This window comes from Calonectris borealis, chromosome 1 (assembly GCF_964195595.1).
Source record: "Calonectris borealis chromosome 1, bCalBor7.hap1.2, whole genome shotgun sequence".
NCBI classification, from domain to species: domain Eukaryota; kingdom Metazoa; phylum Chordata; class Aves; order Procellariiformes; family Procellariidae; genus Calonectris; species Calonectris borealis.
In genome coordinates, this window is record NC_134312.1 from 75,090,274 (window position 1) to 75,109,744 (window position 19,471).

General features: G+C 41.3%; 1 protein-coding gene across 2 annotated transcripts; it reads right to left on the bottom strand.

The window, feature by feature from the left end:
- Nucleotides 1-4,930: 4,930 nt before the first annotated feature.
- Nucleotides 4,931-18,960, bottom strand: CMAS (cytidine monophosphate N-acetylneuraminic acid synthetase). 2 transcript variants are annotated; one of them, XM_075160779.1, is made up of 8 exons: nt 18,740-18,959; nt 15,801-15,943; nt 15,408-15,563; nt 12,676-12,809; nt 11,304-11,398; nt 10,361-10,532; nt 8,359-8,509; nt 4,931-7,595 (listed from the first exon to the last, which is right to left on the bottom strand). In XM_075160779.1, the coding sequence occupies exons 1-8, from the start codon at nt 18,898-18,900 to the stop codon at nt 7,369-7,371; spliced, it is 1,239 nt and encodes a 412-aa protein (XP_075016880.1). In that variant the 5' UTR covers nt 18,901-18,959; the 3' UTR covers nt 4,931-7,368. The 2 variants fall into 2 exon arrangements, with proteins under 2 accessions (XP_075016880.1, XP_075016872.1); XM_075160771.1 differs by lacking the exon at nt 15,408-15,563 and having other exon boundaries at nt 18,740-18,960.
- Nucleotides 18,961-19,471: the final 511 nt, after the last annotated feature.

The following is a 19,471-nucleotide window of genomic DNA, read 5'->3' on the forward strand; positions in this document are numbered from 1 at the left end:
CCTTCTTGGCCACCTGAGCACACTGCCGGCTCATGTTCAGCCGGCTGTCAATCAGCACCCCCAGGTCCTTTTCCCCTGGGCAGCTTTCCAGCCACTCTTCCCCAGGCCTGTAGCGTTGCCTGGGGTTGTTGTGGCCGAAGTGCAGGATCCAGCACTTGGCCTTGTTGAACCTCATACAGTTGGCCTCAGCCCATCGATCCAGCCTGTCCAGGTCCTTCTGCAGAGCCTTCCTACCCTCCAGCAGATCAACACTCCCACCCAACTTGGTGTCGTCTGCAAACTTACTGAGGGAGCACTCGATCCCCTCGTCCAGATCATTGATGAAGATATTGAACAAGACCGGCCCCAGTACTGAGCCCTGGGGAACACCGCTCGTGACCGGCCGCCAACTGGATTTAACTCCGTTCACCACAACTCTCTGGGCCCGGCCGTCCAGCCAGTTTTTTACCCAGCGAAGAGTGCACCTGTCTAAGCTGTGAGCCGCCAGCTTCTCTAGGACAATGCCGTGGGAGACAGTGTCAAAGGCTTTACTGAAGTCCAGGCAGACCACATCCACAGCCTTTCCCTCACCCACGAGGCGGGTCACCTGGTCATAGAAGGAGATCAGGTTGGTCAAGCAGGACCTGCCTTCCTTGAACCCCTGCTGGCTGGGCCTGATCCCCTGGTTGTCCCGGACATGGCTCGTGTGTGCCCTCAAGACAAACCGCTCCATAATCTTCCCCGGCACCGAGGTCAGGCTGACAGGCCTGTAGTTCCCCGGATCCTCCTTCCGGCCCTTCTTGTAGATGGGAGTCACATTGGTCTGGGACCTCCCCTGTTAACCAGGACTGCTGGTAAATGATGGAGAGTGGCTTGGCAAGCTCCTCCGCCAGCTCCCTCAGTACTTTCGGGTGGATCCCATCCGGCTCCATAGACTTGTGTGCATCCAGGTGGTGTAGCAGGTCGTTAACTGCTTTCTCTTGGATTCTGGGGGCTTCATTCTGCTCCCTGTCCCTGTCTTCCTCTCAGGGGGCTGAATACCCTGTGGATAACTACTCTGACTATTAAAGACTGAGGCAAAGAAGGCATTAAGTATCTCAGCCTTTTCCTTGTCCTCAGTGGCAATGTTCTCCCCCGCATCCAATAAAGCATGGAGATTCTCCTTGGCACTCTTTTTGTCATTAATATATTTGTAAAAACATTTTTTGTTGTCTCTTACAATAGTGGCCAGATTGCATTCTAGCTGGACTTTTGCTTTTCTAATTTCCTCTCTGCACGACCTAGCGAGATCCCTGTACTCTTCTTGAGCTGTCTGCCCCGTCTTCCACAAGTGCTAAACTCTCCTTTTTTCCCTGAGTCCCAGCCAGAGCTCCCCGTTCAGCCAGGCCGGTCGCCTTCCCCGCCCGTTCTTCTTACGGCACATGGGGACAGCCCGCTCCTGCGCCTTTAAGACTTCCTTCTTGAAGAACGTCCAGCCTTCCTGGACCCCTTTGCCCTTCAGGACTGTCTCCCAAGGGACACTCTCGACCAGTGTCCTGAGCAGGCCAAAGTCTGCCCTCTGGAAGTCCATGGTAGCAGTTTTGCTGGCCACCCTCTTTATTTCACTAAGTATTGAGTATTCTATCATTTCACGGTCACTAAGCCCAAGACGGCCTCCGACCACCACATTTCCCACGAGTCCTTCTCTGTTTGTGAAGACCAGGTCAAGCGAGGCACCTGCCCTGGTAGGCTCGCTTACCAGCTCCGTCAGGAAGTTATCCTCCACACACTCCAGGAACCTCCTCAAGTCTTTCCTCTCTGCCGTGTTGTATTTCCAGCAGACGTCCGGAAAGTTGAAGTCCCCCACAAGAACAAGGGGTAGCGATTGTGAGACTTCTGCCAACCTCTTGTAGAATACTTCACCTGCCTCTTCATCCTGGTTAGGTGGTCTATAACAGACTCCCAGCAGGATACCTGCCTTGTTGGCCTTCCCCCTCATCCTTACCCACAAGCACTCGACCTTATCATCACTATCATTGAGCTCTAAACAATCGAAGCACTCCCTAACATACAGAGTTACCCCACTGCCTCTCCTTCCTCGCCTGTCCCTTCTGAAGAGCTTATAGCCATCCATTGCAGCACTCCAATCATGAGAGTCATCCCACCATGTTTCTGTGATGGCGACTAAGTCATAGCTACCCCGCTGCACAATGGCTTCCAGCTCCTCCTGTTTGCCGCCCATGCTGTGTGCATTGGTGTAGATGCACTTGAGCTGGGCTACTGATTTCGCCCCTAACATTGGCGTGCCACCCCTAGGCTCTTCTCTAGTGAGCCTGGTTTTATCCCCTTTCGAACCCAGTTTAAAGCCCTCTCGATGAGGCCCGCCAACTCATAAGTGAGAATCCTTTTCTCCCTATGAGACAGCTGTACAGGCAGTAAAAAGTTGTGCAACTATAGCCTTAGTTAAAAGTTACATCCCTGGAGAGACTATCTCCATGTTTAATACAAGAGTGGCCATACTAGCTCAGATATATGTCAATTTAGCCCAGAAACTTGTCTGCAAGCGTATGTGAACAAACCGGACAAGCACATGATATTTTCTTGAATATTCTCCCAACCTCCAATTACATTTTGTTCAAGAACTTCTAAGCAGTTTACCATTAGTATCTATGACCAATGGATGCCAATTCAGCTGATGTCATCATACTCTCACACAGTTCTGCGTGCACTTTTGTCCTATTTTCAATGTGTTTGTAAGATCAGATGATTAATTCCTATTCGTAATAGTAACACCATGTCCTCCTCACTCAGAGCTACACATTGACGTTTTAGAATGAATCACTGATATATGTTGCAAAATAAGGATAAAAACGCACTTAGGTATTTCCAATACAAGAAACAGGAGGAAGAAACCAAGGTTCAGAACCAGAGGAACCATATCGGATATCAGAGTCATAGAACACATGGCCAAAGGCTGTTTTAAGAGTGCTGAGGGTTACTAAATGCCTGTAAGCCATGTCCAGCTTTGGAAAACCATGAGCTGCAAATGTTTGGGGGCCACAGGAAAGCTGGAAAGAGCTGCCAAATACAACATGGCAAATTTATACTCCTCAGGCATCTGCTTTTGGTCACTGCTAGTTTCTTCAGTGGTCTTTCCCTAGCTCCCCGTCCCTCTTAGTTTTACAGATACCTAACACAACTCCTTTCAGCCATCCTTCTTCCAAAGTAAATAATTCTTACTTGGCTGTTGCTCACACTGAACCCGATTCCTTCCTTTCATCATCCGTTTTATCATCCCACAAGCCTTTTGAGTCCTACAATTCTTTTAAACGGGTAAGAAACAGAACACCCAGTATTCAAGACACGTGCAAATCACTGATTTAAACAGTGGAATAATGACTTTTATCCCTTTTATCCTTTTTATTGTATACCTTTTTCCTAATAATTCCTAAAATTCCGTCTGCTTTTTTAACTGCTAGCACACACTTCGAACCAATAGATATTTTCCTGGATTATAACCCCTCAGTAGAAATAGATATTTTTATACATGACGTTAGGATTGTTTTTCTATTAAGTGCATTTCATATGTATCTATTCAGTTTCATCAGCCCTGCTCTTTACTACCCTGAATAATGTGGTATCGTTGCCTCCACATTGCTCACTGCTCATTCCCTTTAGAACATCTTTTATAAACAATTAAAAAAATCCTTCCACCTGCAAAAAGAAAATAATGGCAACCCTTTTAGGGGAAGTGGTCTGCAATGCTACAGAGGTGTGGGAGACACCTATAGCATGCCACTGCTCCCAAATGTTTCTCTTTCCTCCAGTATCTCCAGCAGTGGAAAAGTTCTGTTAAAACAGAGCCACATACATAAACCTATCTAGGGTCAGAAATGGGGATAGACAAACCTGCCTGAGAACAAGAGAGAGAAACAAACCTACCATCCAAGGAGTTTTCAGACAAATGCATTAATGACAAGTTTTTCTAAAATCATTTAGGCAACAGGTTCATGCATAATAGAGTGTTTTTCTTCCACTGGACATACCTTATTATTGCTCTTGTAACGCTGACATTTAGGATAATTAGTCCTGTGGGGTGTAATTAGACTGATTTGGAGTTATTTCTGGACACAGGAAATAGGAAGACATAATTTAAAAAAAAACCTTCCCACATGGGCTCTGGAAAAGCTAGTTAAGAACTTGAAGTCACCAAGTGTTATAAAATCTCTCTGACCTCAAAGGCTGAGTTTTATATGATTCATATTGATTTGACATGAACTAAGGCCAGGACTTGTTGCATCACCCTACAGGAAATGGCACAGAACTGGAGAGAAACATATATTGAGTAGGACAAAGATCAGATAAAAATAAATCAATAGAGCCAGAAGTAGGTGAAGGGCTAACCCCTACCCCTTGTGCCAAATCTAATCACAGTATGTCACTGTCTATCCTTCTGCCCCCTCCTCAACCCTCCTGGCAAGAGCCACCAAACAGCCAAAACCAGTAGAGATCTCAAGGCCTAACCAAAACGGGAATTCTCTCCAAGAACATCCTGCCAAGCAATTCTCAATACGTTCTGCTCAATTTACAAGATTATCCTTCTATAGAAATACTAGGCTGGCTTTGATAGCTCAGAAAACTGAGAGATGAATCCTACTTTTCACAAACACAGGCACAAAGCACACAGCGCTGTGAAACCAGCTATTTGAAAACATGGAACACAGGCAAGTGAAGAAGGTTATTTAAGAGGGTATAACCACACACACACAACACACTCAAGATTTGCCTCCAAGACCAGATCAAGATGAAGATTTTGAGTAACTGACGGTGTGTACATGTGATTAATTTGGGCATTAAATTTGTCCGCCTTCCATTTTTATCCATTCGTGTGGCACGTGAACTTGGAACTGAATGATTTACAGTACACAAATTCATCACAAATCACCCCATAACCATTCTCTACTCAAAAGACTAAAGAAAACTGTTTATTTCAAATTTCAGGTAATCAGCTATTTTTTCACAGTAGTTTATTATAAATTATTACATAGCTTACTTTTTTCAGTTTCACAAAATTATGATAAAACAGCCCACATTGTCTTTTTTGGAACACACTAGGCAACTTAAAGTTAAACACAAGTGCTCCCATGACCAAAAGAGATTATTTGAAAGTTAGCCCACTGTAACAAAAATGACCACTGAAATCTAGTCTGAGTGAACTACGCACCTCTAATGAAAGGCAATCATGGTGCCAGGATACGTACTGAAACAGCAGTCATTGGCAAAAGACTCCACTTTTGAAGCTTGCCCGGGAACTGGGACTTCCCCTTTAAGGTGACTATTAAGAGTTATTCTCACTATCTCTGCCCCTCTGGGAGCCCTAAATCCTTCATATGATTAAGGATCTTCTGTAAAAATCAAGAGGTGTAATTAAGACATCCCTTGTGCTACTCTAGTTTATAGTTAGGCTTTCCCTTGCAGTGTGGACAGCATAAATCTGAACTTTTCAGGCAGCAGATCATGCATCTCTCATATCCTCAAACAAGCTTTGTTTTGTAAATAGTCTCTAGAGCTCTTTTATTCTTCATATTCTTCCTATATATCCAATGTAAGATTATACCATCTTTTTCTAAACAAGAGTTTGTTAAAGTGAAAACATTTAGGTATCAGCTACCATTTCTTTCTGCCCATTACCAACACTCACACACAAGTGTTTCTGCGTTTATTTTTACCCAAAATTTGTACATGTATCAGAGACCTAATGTATATGCAGCACATTCAGCAAGTAGCTGAAACATTAAAAGAGTTCTTGATTCAAACAGCAAGCTACAAACAGTACTGCCAACTCATATCTCTGTTATAACTGCACTGACTCATATTTGTGCTTTCTCTGACATAAAAGGAAATGGAATCAAGTTCATCACAGACACCTTGTTTAAAGCTATCTATCCACAAGAAACTGCTCTTGAAATCAAAGTCAGCAAGTTACTTGATGATGAGATTTATCCAGTGCAGAACCCTAAAACCTCACTGAAAGGAAATACTTAATGATAACTTTGAGCTGATTAGTACAATAAACAATTCACCTGTTAACCTTGCTACTGTAGATAGGCAGTAAAAGAATTCAGTTTAAAGTTTTGCTCTGTAAAGCAAAACACAAAGTTAATCAACAGAGGGCAATATATCAGGTGATATTATATTGGGAGTGTCTATTTAGCGGAGAAACAAAATAAAGTGACAAGCCATTATTATTCACCTCAGTAGTAACTGCCTCTGTACCACAGGTATTTTTTCGCATAACCCAAGGCAGAACTTGACTCACTGATAAATACTAGGATTGAAAACTGATGCATATTTTTAGTGTCAGTTCTAGAACTTTTTACAGATGAGTTTTTTAAATCAAGACACAGTAAAAATTGTATTGTACATAAACACAAACATACATATACACCAGCTTTACATTAACATGCTAAAAATTGAATATATATTTTATATAAACCCACAATCAACAACTATCTTCTGGGGTTTTTTTAAACAGCAGTTACTTCTCCATACAATAAACATTAAAGACATTTTTTTTATTTTTAATCATCAGTGGTTGTAATAAAGCCTTCATAGGAAGAAACCAAGTTTCTGCAAAGGAAAGATCTCAAAGTTAATGGGAAATTTAACTCCAAATTTGGCAAAGCATTTGGGTATGTTAATTTAAGCACTTCAATAAAACCCAATTCAGATTCAAAGATTAAGAGGCACAATTCCAAATGCCATTTAATTATTTATGAGCTGAAAATTGAACAAATACTTAAGTGCTTTTCTTAACTAATACTAATATTAACTGGTTTTACAGCAAATGAGCTGTCTTTGTAAAATGTAGGAAGAAGTTTGATAGTTACTTTACACGTGACCTCTCCAGCATATGCTAAAACTCTTCCTTACTAGGGACGAATCGTATAAAAAGCAAGCACACAACTACAACATCATATTGACATTCGATAGAGGAAGTGTAAACGAGTAAAACAGACAGAAAATTTTTTTACAAAGTCTGAATTACAAATCCTTAACTCATGCAAAATCACTGATCCCTGAAAATATTCGGATTATAAAATAAAGACACACCATTCCTGTAGGACACGTGTAATGATTAAGAGTAGATTTGCAGGACACTACCTTTTGTAGCATTCCTTCCATTGCACTTAAATGGCTTTTAAAATAATCACGAATATGATCATGATTATCAGCATACAATCATGAATATCAGCACTTAAAGTGGGACCTTTAATTAGAGGGAAACATTTTTTTAACTCTACTGCAATGTAAAACTTGAAAGATAAGCCATCCTTTGGAATACAGGATTGACCACCTGTGTTACTCTTCTTTCATTAGTTCCTTGTTTCCTCTCCCGTTGTTCTCATTTCACCCTGTTTCCTTTCCTGCTGAACTCACTTCTTCCATTTGCTTTCTTGCAGAGTTCACTTTTTCTAACAACAGGAATATGTGTTCTGCAAACTCCCGGACAGCTCCGCAGCCACCATTGCTTTTACAAATATAACCAGCAGCCTTCTGAGCAACTGTACAAGCATCAGCAGGCACACCACTCATGCCAGCTTTCTTCAGGCACTCCACATCAGACTCTTCATTTCCTATTGAGAAAGATGACAGACAAGGCAAAATATCACAGAGGGGAAAAACTGAGCAAACTCAGTATTTTTCTGTGTACATAGCAATCTATTTTTAAAAATTTGTATTCTTGCCACAATTTTCATCTCAGCAGCTCAAGAGCACTTTGCACATGCACGGAAAATCTTAGTGATACATGTAAACGCTGATCACACTTTACACAATCTTCAGGCAAGAGAATGGTACTTTTAAGAGTAGTAAAGTTATTTCAGCAACTGAATAAGCATTTGCATATACACTTAAGCTGTCACTGAAATATAGTTTTGTACAGAATCATATGGCTTTCAGTTTTAATTCTGTCCATTTCTTGTTTCCATTTCAGAATATAATCTGTACAATATCCATCTGAAATAAACTAGAGTCAGTTCAAAATTGTGAGCTGTAACTGTATGCTTCTGTAATATCAAAAGCTTTCCTAAATCTCATTATAAAAACAGCTAAGACTTCCCTTACCAAATTAGACACCGATTCATAATATTTATGATTAATATTTAATATTAATTGCAATTTAATATTAATATTTAATATTAATATTTAGATTGTACCCTAACAAGCCTTAAAATACGTACCTGCTTTTGGTGATTGTGTGCTGTAATTTGTACATCAATCCCATTAAGTTTAGTGTATTAACAAAGCACAAAGTGTTTTGAAGCTGAGCAGCACTATGAAGTTTGTATTTGTGTATGCTATATGAAATTTTACTACCAAAAAAAAAAAGGAACTGACCTAAGTAAGCGACTTCTTTCCAGCTCAAACCCATGTCTTTTTGCCAGTCCTCCAGGACTTGTAATTTATTTGTTGCACTAACTTTTGCTACACATCCCAGCTGCATGGCTGACAGTGTTTTTGAACAATCCCTTTCAGAAATGAATCGAACCTATTAAAATAAAGTGAAGTTAGACTAAATTCTACATACAAAGAAAACAAACATGTAAGTTCATTTATTAAGACAACAGTAGAAGTTTTGCTCATAGAAGCTCTCAGATACCAGAAAAGCATTGAATAACTGGTTTCTTCAATCAAAACTCGGAGCAGAAGTGATTAGTATCCAAAACCACATTACAGTCTTGAAGTTGCTTTGGGAAAGTGAAACACCATTCTGTAGGCTTCCCTGAGGTTCAAAAAAAGAAATTTACATTTGCCTTTTTAAATGCAACATGTACCAAATAAAATACTGGATATCACAGTACAGTGGCATGCTGACTACCTAGTGCAATATCATCTAATTAAGCCACAGTAGGGAATAAGAGAATTTCCAAGGAAGATGTCTGTAATGTTTGTAGAAATAGAATATTATGAAGTATTTTCCATGACTCCTCTACCTAGTAACATCATTTTATTTACAAATAGACTTCAAAGCATCAACAGAACACTAAACAGACTGAAGGAACACAGCACATTAATCTCATTAATCTCATTTGGAAAGTTCATTCCAAATTTGAAATTTCAGAAACAATATACAAGTTAGGCTAAAACCAGAAGATTATTGCAGCAGAATTTTTTAAAATCTCGGACACAAATCCTTCAAGTTTCCTGTCCAAGCTGTGGACAAGCTTATCTTCCCTAATTGCTTTTAAATACTAATAAATACTTGGCACTGATTTTAAGTACAGAATGAACAGAAGTGGTGAAAAAGCAAGAGTATATATCAGCAACATATACTAGAACTACATAAAGTGCAGCACAAAGACCAGCAGGTTTTTAATGACAGATTCCAAGTCACAGCAAGTATGGAAATAGGCTCCCACAGGCAACAAAACAATGATTACAAGGTTCCTTCCCCTTTTGCCTCACAGAAAATGAAGTTGAGGGAGTTTTGAAAACCCATCTACTCCATTTCACTGCCCCAAGGCAGCAACAGCTGCATCCAAGCATGTCATGAATGTCTCGTGTAATCTGTTATTAAAAAAAATCCTACAATAGAGACTCCAAAAATGTATCTGGAGAAGTCTACTTGGGTTATAGCTACCTTCGTCTTATCCATGCCTATCTCCATCTGCAACAGGACTGAGTTAAGGCTCTTTGAAGGCAGCCTAAAGTTGTACTTAGTTCTTACCCCAAAAAATTCTTCTAGCTGTAGCAAAGGAGGCTAGTTTTACATAAATGCAAGCAAATATTCAGATCAGCAGAATTTAGTAGCAGTAATAACAATCAATAATAACAATAATAGTATCCATGTTACCATCTGTGTTGTTTCAGTTTTTCACTTACACTGAATTCTTACAACTTCAAAGCACATAGGTTACAGTTAAAACAAATATGCAGACAAAAGTGTTTGGGGGGTTGATTCCCCCCTCTTTGCAAAAATCATGGGTCATCTAGGATGAACCAAGTTACTTGCCTGGGTATTTCTTCCTCTTCTATAGCCAAGAGGTAACAACACATCCCTGCCTGGTAAAGCTCACTTCTAATTAATGAGTGTCTAGACTACACAGAACACTATGACTGGTGCTAGCAAAACACCATGAAAACGTCTTCCCACATTTTTCCAGGACAAAAAGAGAAAGATGCTAAGCTACTATGAATGAGTTTGAGAACTTTCTCAAAACACTTATTTTCCTCCAAGGGATCTGAGAGCAACATTTGTCCCAACCCTGAACCAATGTATTATGCTGCTGGATCACAAGTACTCTGAAGAAACTCCACCTTATATGCTGCAGAGTTTTAAAATCTTTTAATGTTCAGGTTACATCAGAAATAAAGCCTCACACTGCAGAACAACACTTACCTGGATTCCTTTTTTCTTTAAGAGATCGATACCAACAATATCTCTATAATCGTAGGAGACCATTTCCTTCTGATCTTCTGTCACATAAATGCGACCATTTGTCAGGCATCCATCAATACTGCAAACCAATAGCTTCACCTCTTTTAATGGCTCTTTGCCAAAATATCCAAAGCTAGACAAAGAAGTTATCTTTTTAGGATGGAAGTTTTTGCACACTCCAAAGCCAAATATTTCAAATACAATTGTGATCTTCAGACAGAAGAATCAGCTTTGAAATTCTTTTTTTCTAATGTCTTTTCTCATTATCTTCACTTTCCAACTATATTCTCCCTCTTCAAAGAAAAAAACAGAATGATCCAAAAGACAGCTCAGTTATGATCTCCATTTAAAAATTAGGAAGACATTTATTTTCTTAGCATAAAAGGTTATGTTCTGTAGCATTTATTTGGGGCAAACCCAAAATGGAGTAAAGGATGAAAAAGGCACAGAAAACATATTCCATTTCCACCCATTATTTCCTTAGAGAGATGCAGAGTAGCTGCAAAGAAAAGGCAGCTGGCAAAATGTAATCAGCTCATGCCTTCTACATGAACACTCTCAGTCATGTGCATCAGTAAATGTGGTCCAGACCATGGAAGCCTAGGACAACTCAGCTGGAAAAGCCAGAGATGACGCTAACACATTGCTATGGTATAGCAGGGCTTATACTTTTCCACAAGCTGAACTTTTGAAGGAAAAAAAAACCCAAAACAACCACAACAACACATAGCAAAGGTAATTCAGATGATTTCATCAGAGATAGGAAAAAATGATGGGTGGAAATAAAGTTGTCCAATTATCTTTGATCTTGATTACTTACATTACATACATTATGAATTCACATGACCATATTTTGAAACAATGAATGATATCAAAGAAATAAAGGAATAAAAAGTGCTTTTACCTCAATACTCTCTGTTCTGCAATAGGCCAATCAATGTCTATATCAATATCCACACTGTGCTCTGCACGCATTTCATAGTAGGCCATTTTACCACCCTAAATAAAATAGAACCCATTAAAATTTTCTGCTTGGGTTTCTAGAAATACAAAACTGTACAATTTAGTACCATGTAATGAAAGCTAAGTATCTGGTTACACAGTGGTCACAGTAGCTTAAATATAAGTGAACCATCAATAATGATATTTGGCCAGTGACACAGAACCAAGCATGTGAAACAACTTTCTACAGGCAATGGTTAATAAGTATTTTCATTTTACAACTAAAGAAAGTGTGCAAGAAAGATGTTATGCATTATGGTCATTACATCATACTGATTTCACTAGGTCTTTTAATACAGTAAAATAGTAATACCTTTAGCATTTACTTAGTAAGAGTACGCTTATTTTTTGTTTGCTATCTACACAAAGACTTAATTTCAATTGGAAAAGTATCTGCCACACCCCAATGTAATTAAAAAAACTAAAAGCCCTGATCCTCAGAGGGCCCAACCTTCATAAAATGTAGAATTCAGCACAATTGTACTATCAAGATCAATGCCTGCAAGTCCACACAGCACTAGCTGGCACTGCATGGGTCTGTGCAAACTATAGAGACCTAAAGTTAGTATCTCTGCATTAGTGAGGTATCTAGAAAAGAGAGAAATAAGAACCTGGTATTCTTGACATAGCTAGTAAGGCATTCCCATTACAAATATGGAAATATCTACACTAGGCTTTTTTTCAGTTCTGCTTACAAATATTGGAAATGATCTGTAAGGTGGAGAACTTGTCTTGCATGAGAAAACTAGGAGACTATACTCGTAGACAAACAGAGTGAAAGTGAAGTAAATGCATTTGTTCTGCATTAATACACTGGGATGTAAACATCAGGAAAGGGAAAAAGACTGTTTAAGTTACAGTACAAAATTGGCGTAAGACTAAACGGGCCAAGAATACAAGTTTATAGATTATATGAGAAGCCTATGACTCTGCATGAAGGTCAGTTTCACACCCTTAGTAACACTAAAATGAATTATAAGATACACACTTACAACCTGGCGAACTGATGTGAAACTGAGTATTATATTGTTTTAGGCTTATAGCTATATACTGTTCAATATTATTTGTATAAATTTGTTTGTTGTGCAGGATGCTGTAACTGGAACTGCCCTAGCTACAGCTAGCCCTGGCAAGTTACACATAATAAACAAACTGTTCTGAGGTCAAAGTGCTGTTACTTCATACTGACTGCATTAGGAATAGAAATACATTATTGAATTCAGAACCCTCTATAACAAGAGTAAAAGATGTATTATTCTAACATAAGCACTAACCTGCAAGTAGCCTTTCTCAATCAAATGTCTCTTGGCAAAATAAAATGAGCCATTCTCATACAGCTCCCCAGGCCAATCTTGCCTCCGGTACCGTTTTGCTGGATTCAGGTTTTGGGGCTCTGTCATTTTGTTTTCTGTTAAGAGAGAAAAATGAAAAAATAAGTTTTCCAGAATCCCTGTTCAGAGTCACTTAACTTTCTTTAAATAGCTTTCTATTGAAAAATTAAGGATACAATTCAATCACCAACTTTTTTCATTATTGCCTCTTGTTGGTTAGTTTTATAAAGAATCACTGAATTGCTTGCTCTTTCTTAGAACTGTGGATAACAAACTGGAGGACTGCATTTCTAGCAGCAGAGAAGGAGATTTTTCATCCCAGCTTACAAAACCCCAAAAAAACCTGAGAGGTCGTCAGCTCCAAAACTGGTTACTAAAAGGAGTAGGGGAGACATGCTTCTAGACTGTCCTTGCCAATGTGAAAGAAATACTATACTCTATCTCCTAGTATACTATAGGAAGGGGTTTAAATTACGGTGAGGGTAAACACAAAAAACCCATTCAGCTACCTACACCTAAAACCAAGAATGCCCTGAATGAACTCCGAGAGCTGAGAGGACCAATCTGAAATCTGGAAGGTGAAAAAAGAGCATATGAAAAGAAATTTTGCCCGTGAAAACATCTTGGCACTTCCCCAAAATACTTCCTATTTAAGGATACACATTATGTTAACTTTTCATAAGTGGTTTAATCAGTGTCCACAAATAAACAAACAAGTGTCTTTGAACAAGCATGATTCCATAAGATCCCGTATTGTTATCAATGCCAGTAGTGCATGAACCAGGGACCAGAGACTTCTGTCCTTACGCCACCCAAATTCACACGCACAAAGCAGCTAAAATTCACCAGGTCTCATGATCTAGTAACCAAGAAAAAGTTAGAGGGCATTCTCAAACACCCAAAACATCCTGAGGCTTTAGTATATATACACAGCTTGTATTTCATAAATACACACTAGAGCTTTGCGCTCAATGAAGTAAACATTTCCAGTGAGAGAGACACACACCTTTCTCTTTTAGGGTGCATCAATATTAAACCTTAATGCAGAAGGAACAAGAGAAATACACAGGAAAAGATTTAAAATTCTTTTAACATAATCAGTACTTCAAAAAAGTACGTCTGAAAAAAAAGAAAAAAAGAGTACAATGCTCTTGTATTGTATATGTATATGCTGTATATGTATATTGTAATGTATAACGCTCCTGTGAATCACTGCCACCTGAAACACCACACTCCTGAAAGACCATTTGCTTTTACCCTTAAGCTGCTAATGTATGCACACCTTATGCACACCTTTGTGTTCCTTGTTCTCGTCGCATATACTCGTTGCAACTGAATGATTCTTTATCTCTCACCACATTAGAAGACGTCAGATGTCATTTTATACTAAAGAATTATTTGCTCTTTTAGGTAGGTCTTGAGGCTTTTTCATTTTAATAATCTACCTATAGAGACTAGGGGGCACACAATCACTTCAGAAAACCACACGGTACATCCAAATGAGATTTAGTCTTTCACAGATGTCCATTCTAGCATCTCAAGACGTAAAGTGGACTTTCACTTGGTTGCCTGAAGTGCAATCCACAGAACCCTGAACTGCCATCCACGATTTCGATACTCCTCTTATACTTTATGAACGAACTGTGTCACGTTATTTCTTCTCTTATGAGGAACAATGAGAATGTCCAAGTTATCTGTTTATTCTAAACAAAGGCCTAACTTTTATTCCAACTTACCTCTAATATCAAGCTTCATTTATTTCGCATGCTCTTTTACAGCATGCTTTGTAAACTCATATAAAATGCTTCAGATGAATTTTTTTTAATCTCAATAGAATAATTGTAATGTCTGAGTACACATTTATTTTTTAAAAATAAAAATAACGATGTGGCAGTATCTGCACTAACCATTTCGAGAAAAAGAAGCAAACATTTCTGCTTTAATCACAGAAACAAAAGCAACACAGATAATGTGTGCAATAGTTCTTTGTACAAGGACAAAAGGTACTTCTACAGCTACAACAAGGTATAATCTTTATTTGTAAGTAAAGAGTTCAGTCTTTAGTCATCTTGGTAACTGTAGCCGAGAGGCATATTTTCTCAGGGAAAAATAGTCATATTCTTCTGAATGAGCTAATTAACATGAGTTCAGCCCTCATGGCAGTTTGCAATTTGACATAAGTCAGCAACCAAATTAGCAGGCTGAAACAAACTCTAAGTCTCCAGGCTAAGAGGTTGCCATCCCATCTTCACTAAGATTTTACCTCAAAACCTCATATTATTTGTCATTTGTTAGCTACTGCATAGTAAGAACAAACTCTTTCCTAGCTAAGACAGGACCTCAGTGTCATGTCTACATTCACATGAATACCCACCAAGCAGAAGTTAAATGTAAAGTTTTTGGGAGCTATATTTTGAGCCTAGACAAGTTAATAACATTTCAATTTTCAATACCGTATCGCTTCTACAAAACAATTACAGAAAGGCTGAGCAATGATCAGTAATATCAAAACAGCACTACTTAAAAGGAATTTCTAAGCCATCTCACACCTCTCCAAGAACTCAGCCCCTGCCTCTGATACCACTTGCTAATGTAAATACCCTGGGTATGAAAATAAACCATCTGAAAAAAAAATTAATGAAGTGAAACTGTAACCAGAAACAGCTAAATATTACCTCCTTTTTTTACCTCGCTCCATCTAAATTGATGCCGTCTCACAACAGAGAAGACAGAATCAAACCCCTCCTTCTGGATCAGATCTGCCACTTTTATAAGATCACTGGGATGTAAACAGGGAGATGTTGCTTGTATATTTCCTACAATATCAACCTCTAAAGAAAAACAAACAAACATTTATGAAACAATGAATATTTTTAATACACACAACTGCAAAGTGTGGTATGAGTGGATGCCACAAAAAAAAGGAGAGTTGTTATAGCTTTTATTTACTAAAGGCTTTACTTATTTTTCTAAATAATAAGTGGCTTTACTGATTTTTCTAAAAAGTAAGTGCATCATCCCTCTGGGGCTACAACATAAAAGCTCAGCATATTTCATTACTGATTTACCATGATGATGATTAAGAAACTCTCTAATAGCTTCTAGAGAAGTTGAGGAGTCTTGAGATACTTCGGGGCTTCTGCGATGAACTTGAGCACCAAACTGCTTTGCAACCTTCTCAATTTCATCATGGTCTGTAGAAACCCATACACTGTTGGCAGACAGTGACAGAAATAAATATAAAGAATAAATCCCAGCATTGTTGACCTGCCTGCCATAATCTAACTTGAACACCCTGGTTTATATATGTATTACACCTTGCAATGAAAGAAACTAGTTCTTACATTCGCGTTAGTAAAACGATCCCTGTCAGACCAACAAGCAACTTTTAACAATAGGGATAAAACACACACATTCACTAGATTGTAAAATCTCAAGGCTGGGTTGCACTTCAATTTAATACTGTAGAGTGCTTGATCTACCACGTATGTAGGGAGCTCAAGCAACATAAAATTCAGAAGCATTACCAGAAAAATCCAATGTCAGCACACCATAATTTGTTAGGCACGCTAACAGATCAATGAATTGTGAATGGGTTGAATGAGGCATTCAAAATCATTTAAGAGTTCAGAAACAAGGCTGACAACAAATAAGATTGCCACACACTTAGAAGATTAGCTTATTCTGGAAGTGTTTTAAAATGTGTTAATTAGGCTCCTTACAATCCCAGAGAAAGAGCTGTTCAAGTTACAATCACATATGTTTTGGCACAGAAAACCTTCAATACTGGTAAAGCAAGATTGTGATTGTTCAGGGATAATAAACATTCACAAAAGGAAGGGCTAAGTCTGAGTATTATGTGGTGATAAACACTGGCTGAGCACTGTGAGGCCACTGCTGCCATCATTATGACAAAAAAGCACGTGAGATATAAAAACAAAAATTAAGAAAAATAACCCTTCTTCTCTCAGCAACACTGGCATTCTCAATGCACTGTACATAGCAAATGGTGCTTCAGTTAAGTTTTTCCCATCCAAAGACACCATGGGATCAAGAGAATAAAAATATGTATGACAGCCACAGCAACATCAAGTCACACCCATTGACCAAATGCAGAAACAGTATTTTCCATGAACTGCCTCAGGCTGTTTAATATACATACCTGTTAAATATACACTCCCCATTCAACTATCAGAGTTTTGTTGTGTAACATGCACCCTGTCACACAGCTGTTTCAAAGGGGACTCAAAAACCTAGTGCACTTCCATCTAATGCACCTGTTATGACTCAAAGTTAGGCTACGGAACCCTAACTGGCTTCCTGTTGGGCAAATTCAGATGCCAATTAGAAAATGAGGAGGTCACTGAAACTACCATATCCACCACAGGTCATTAAGCAATATGTATTCACATGCATTAAAAAAAAATTTATTAAAAACAAAATCAAGTCAGCGATGCTTCCTCTACTTTTCAGATACAGTAAAAAAGATTTTCCAGAATAGGTAATGGTACAGCAGCTGTAAGATACAGAAGGCTCATGCTTACCTCCAGCTCTGAATCTAGCTGGGCTACATTTCTACGTGACTACAGTAAGTCACTGCTCTGAACATAATGCAGTTAGGTTTGCACTGGGAACTTCCACCTAGGTATGCTACGTACCAAGTGCACCCTAACCACCCACTGGTTTTAGTTATCAGTACGTGTGTAGAAAATTCTCAGTTTTGTTCTGACAGAAAAAAATAATCTGTAATGCCCATATTCTTAACACTAACAATATACTTGTTTCTCTCTAGCTCTAATTATTGCTACTAAAGTTTCCTGCTCTTTGCCACAAACTGAGCTTCTGTGTCACACTAGCACACATGATTACTTCTTTCTGCTCAACATTTATGGGACTGCCTCTGACATGTTGTGTCCAGCTGTGGGCTCCCCGATACACGGAAGAAAAACTGGAGCAAGCCCAGCAGAGAGCCAGCACGACGACTGGTGCCTGGGAGCACACGCATGCCAGGAGAGGCTGAAAGAGCCGTCTGGATTCAGTCTTACAAAGAGAAGGCAAGGGGGAGACTTCATTGCTGTCTTCAAGTACATAGTGGGCAGGTAGAGAGAAAACAGAGACGCCTCTCCTGGACAAGCGCAGTAAGAGGACACAGGCACACACCACAAGAACAGGAGTGCCAGTTAGATAGCACAAAACAATTTTTCACCATGAGGGCTATCAGTCCCTGGAACCGGAAAGGCTGTGGGGTCTCCAACCTCGGAGATACCCGAGCTCAGCTGCATGCGACCCCGAGCAGCCCTAACCAGCCCAGCTTTGCACAGCGGGTGGGACCAGACGACCAACAACCGAAGTTACCCTGTGATTCAGTGAATCACAGGAGATTAGCTACAGCCTGGCACTTTCATTTAATGCAGCCATCTTAATAAAGTAAAAACGCCAAGACTTACTAGCAAACATTGTCAACTAGGGGCTCCCAACCACGAATGAGAACAACTTTAGTTTCAAGTTGCCGTGTCGTAAGACTTTGATTCCTTCGTTCCTTCGCAGCTCACCCTCACCAGCAAGGGACAGCGACGCTCCTGGCGGGGTGCAGCCTGCCTGCCCCGCATCGCGCCCTGCCTTGCCCGATCCTTAACCTGGTGCCCCGGTAACTGCACCCCTCGTCTTCAGTGCGGGTCTCCTACTACACACCTGCCTCATCCACGAACCCGAAGGGGCCGTTTCAGCGAGGCTAAAGACGCGCCGGGGGAGACCAGCCGCCCCACTGTAACAGCCTGCCGCTAGCGCTCCGCCGAGCCCGTCAGGGAGAAGCCAGCTGGGAAGGGAGGGCTGCCCCGGAAGCCTGCTGCGGGCAGGGGCCGCTCCCCCTCCCCTCCCCGCGCCGGGGCCCCTCGGCACCCCCGTCCCGGCCTGGGACCCCCCTCCTGGGGGCTGCGCGCCTTGGCGGGCGGGCGGGGGGACGCGCAGCCCACCCTCCCGCGGGAGGGGGGAGCAGGCGCATGCGCACCTGTGGAAGACGCCGGCGTCGCTGGCGGCGCGCAGGACCCAGCCGATGAGCGGCACCCCCGCCAGCAGCTTGATGTTCTTCAGCGGGATCCCCTTGCTGCCGCCGCGCGCCAGCACCAGCGCGGCCAGGTGGGCGCGCGGCCGCCCCTCCCCCGCCTCCATTACCGCGCTCCTCGCCTCAGCCCCTCGCCCGCCGCGCCCTGCCACGCGCCCTTCCCCGCGCCCAACGTGCATGCTGGGAAGTGTAGTCCTCCTCCGGGGCGGGGCGCCGGCCCTGCCGCGCCTGCGTGCAGGAAGGGAGAGGGCACGCGAGGCGGGAGGCCGGTGGAGGGGCGTGGCGGAGGTGGACGGCAAAGGGGAAGGCGGCTGTCGGGGTGTAGGGGTCGGGCACCCAGTACACCTCAGTTTGGGGGAGGCGGGGGTGAGGCGCCCATCCTGCCTGTGAAGAGAGGGCGCGGTACCCCTTTTTGGCATGGGGTACCCCGCAAAGCCCTGCCCTGGGCGCGGGAGGCGCCCAGCGTCTCCTCAGGTGGCGCTTTCGAGACGGGGTGGAGGGTCCCTAGCGCCCTGCGGTACGGACGTGGCCCGGTATCTCTCTTTATGCAGGTTAAAAAAAAAAGTCTGCATTTCCTGTCGGCACAGGGGACGTGGCGTTAAGGCGGTCAGCTCCGGTACTGCGAAGCCCTCGCGGCTGGGAGCTGGTCCCGCACCGCAGCCTGCGTCCGGAGAGCTG

Bases quoted from the DNA above. Each gene is read 5' to 3' on its own strand.
- CMAS (XM_075160779.1), bottom strand. From the start codon at position 18,900: ATGGAGGCGGGGGAGGGGCGGCCGCGCGCCCACCTGGCCGCGCTGGTG. The intron at 15,944-18,739 runs GTGCGCATGCGC...GTCTGCCAACAG, and splicing joins GACGCCGGCGTCTTCCACAG to TGTATGGGTTTCTACAGACC. The intron at 10,533-11,303 runs GTAAAAGCACTT...TTCTTTGTCTAG, and splicing joins GCAGAACAGAGAGTATTGAG to CTTTGGATATTTTGGCAAAG.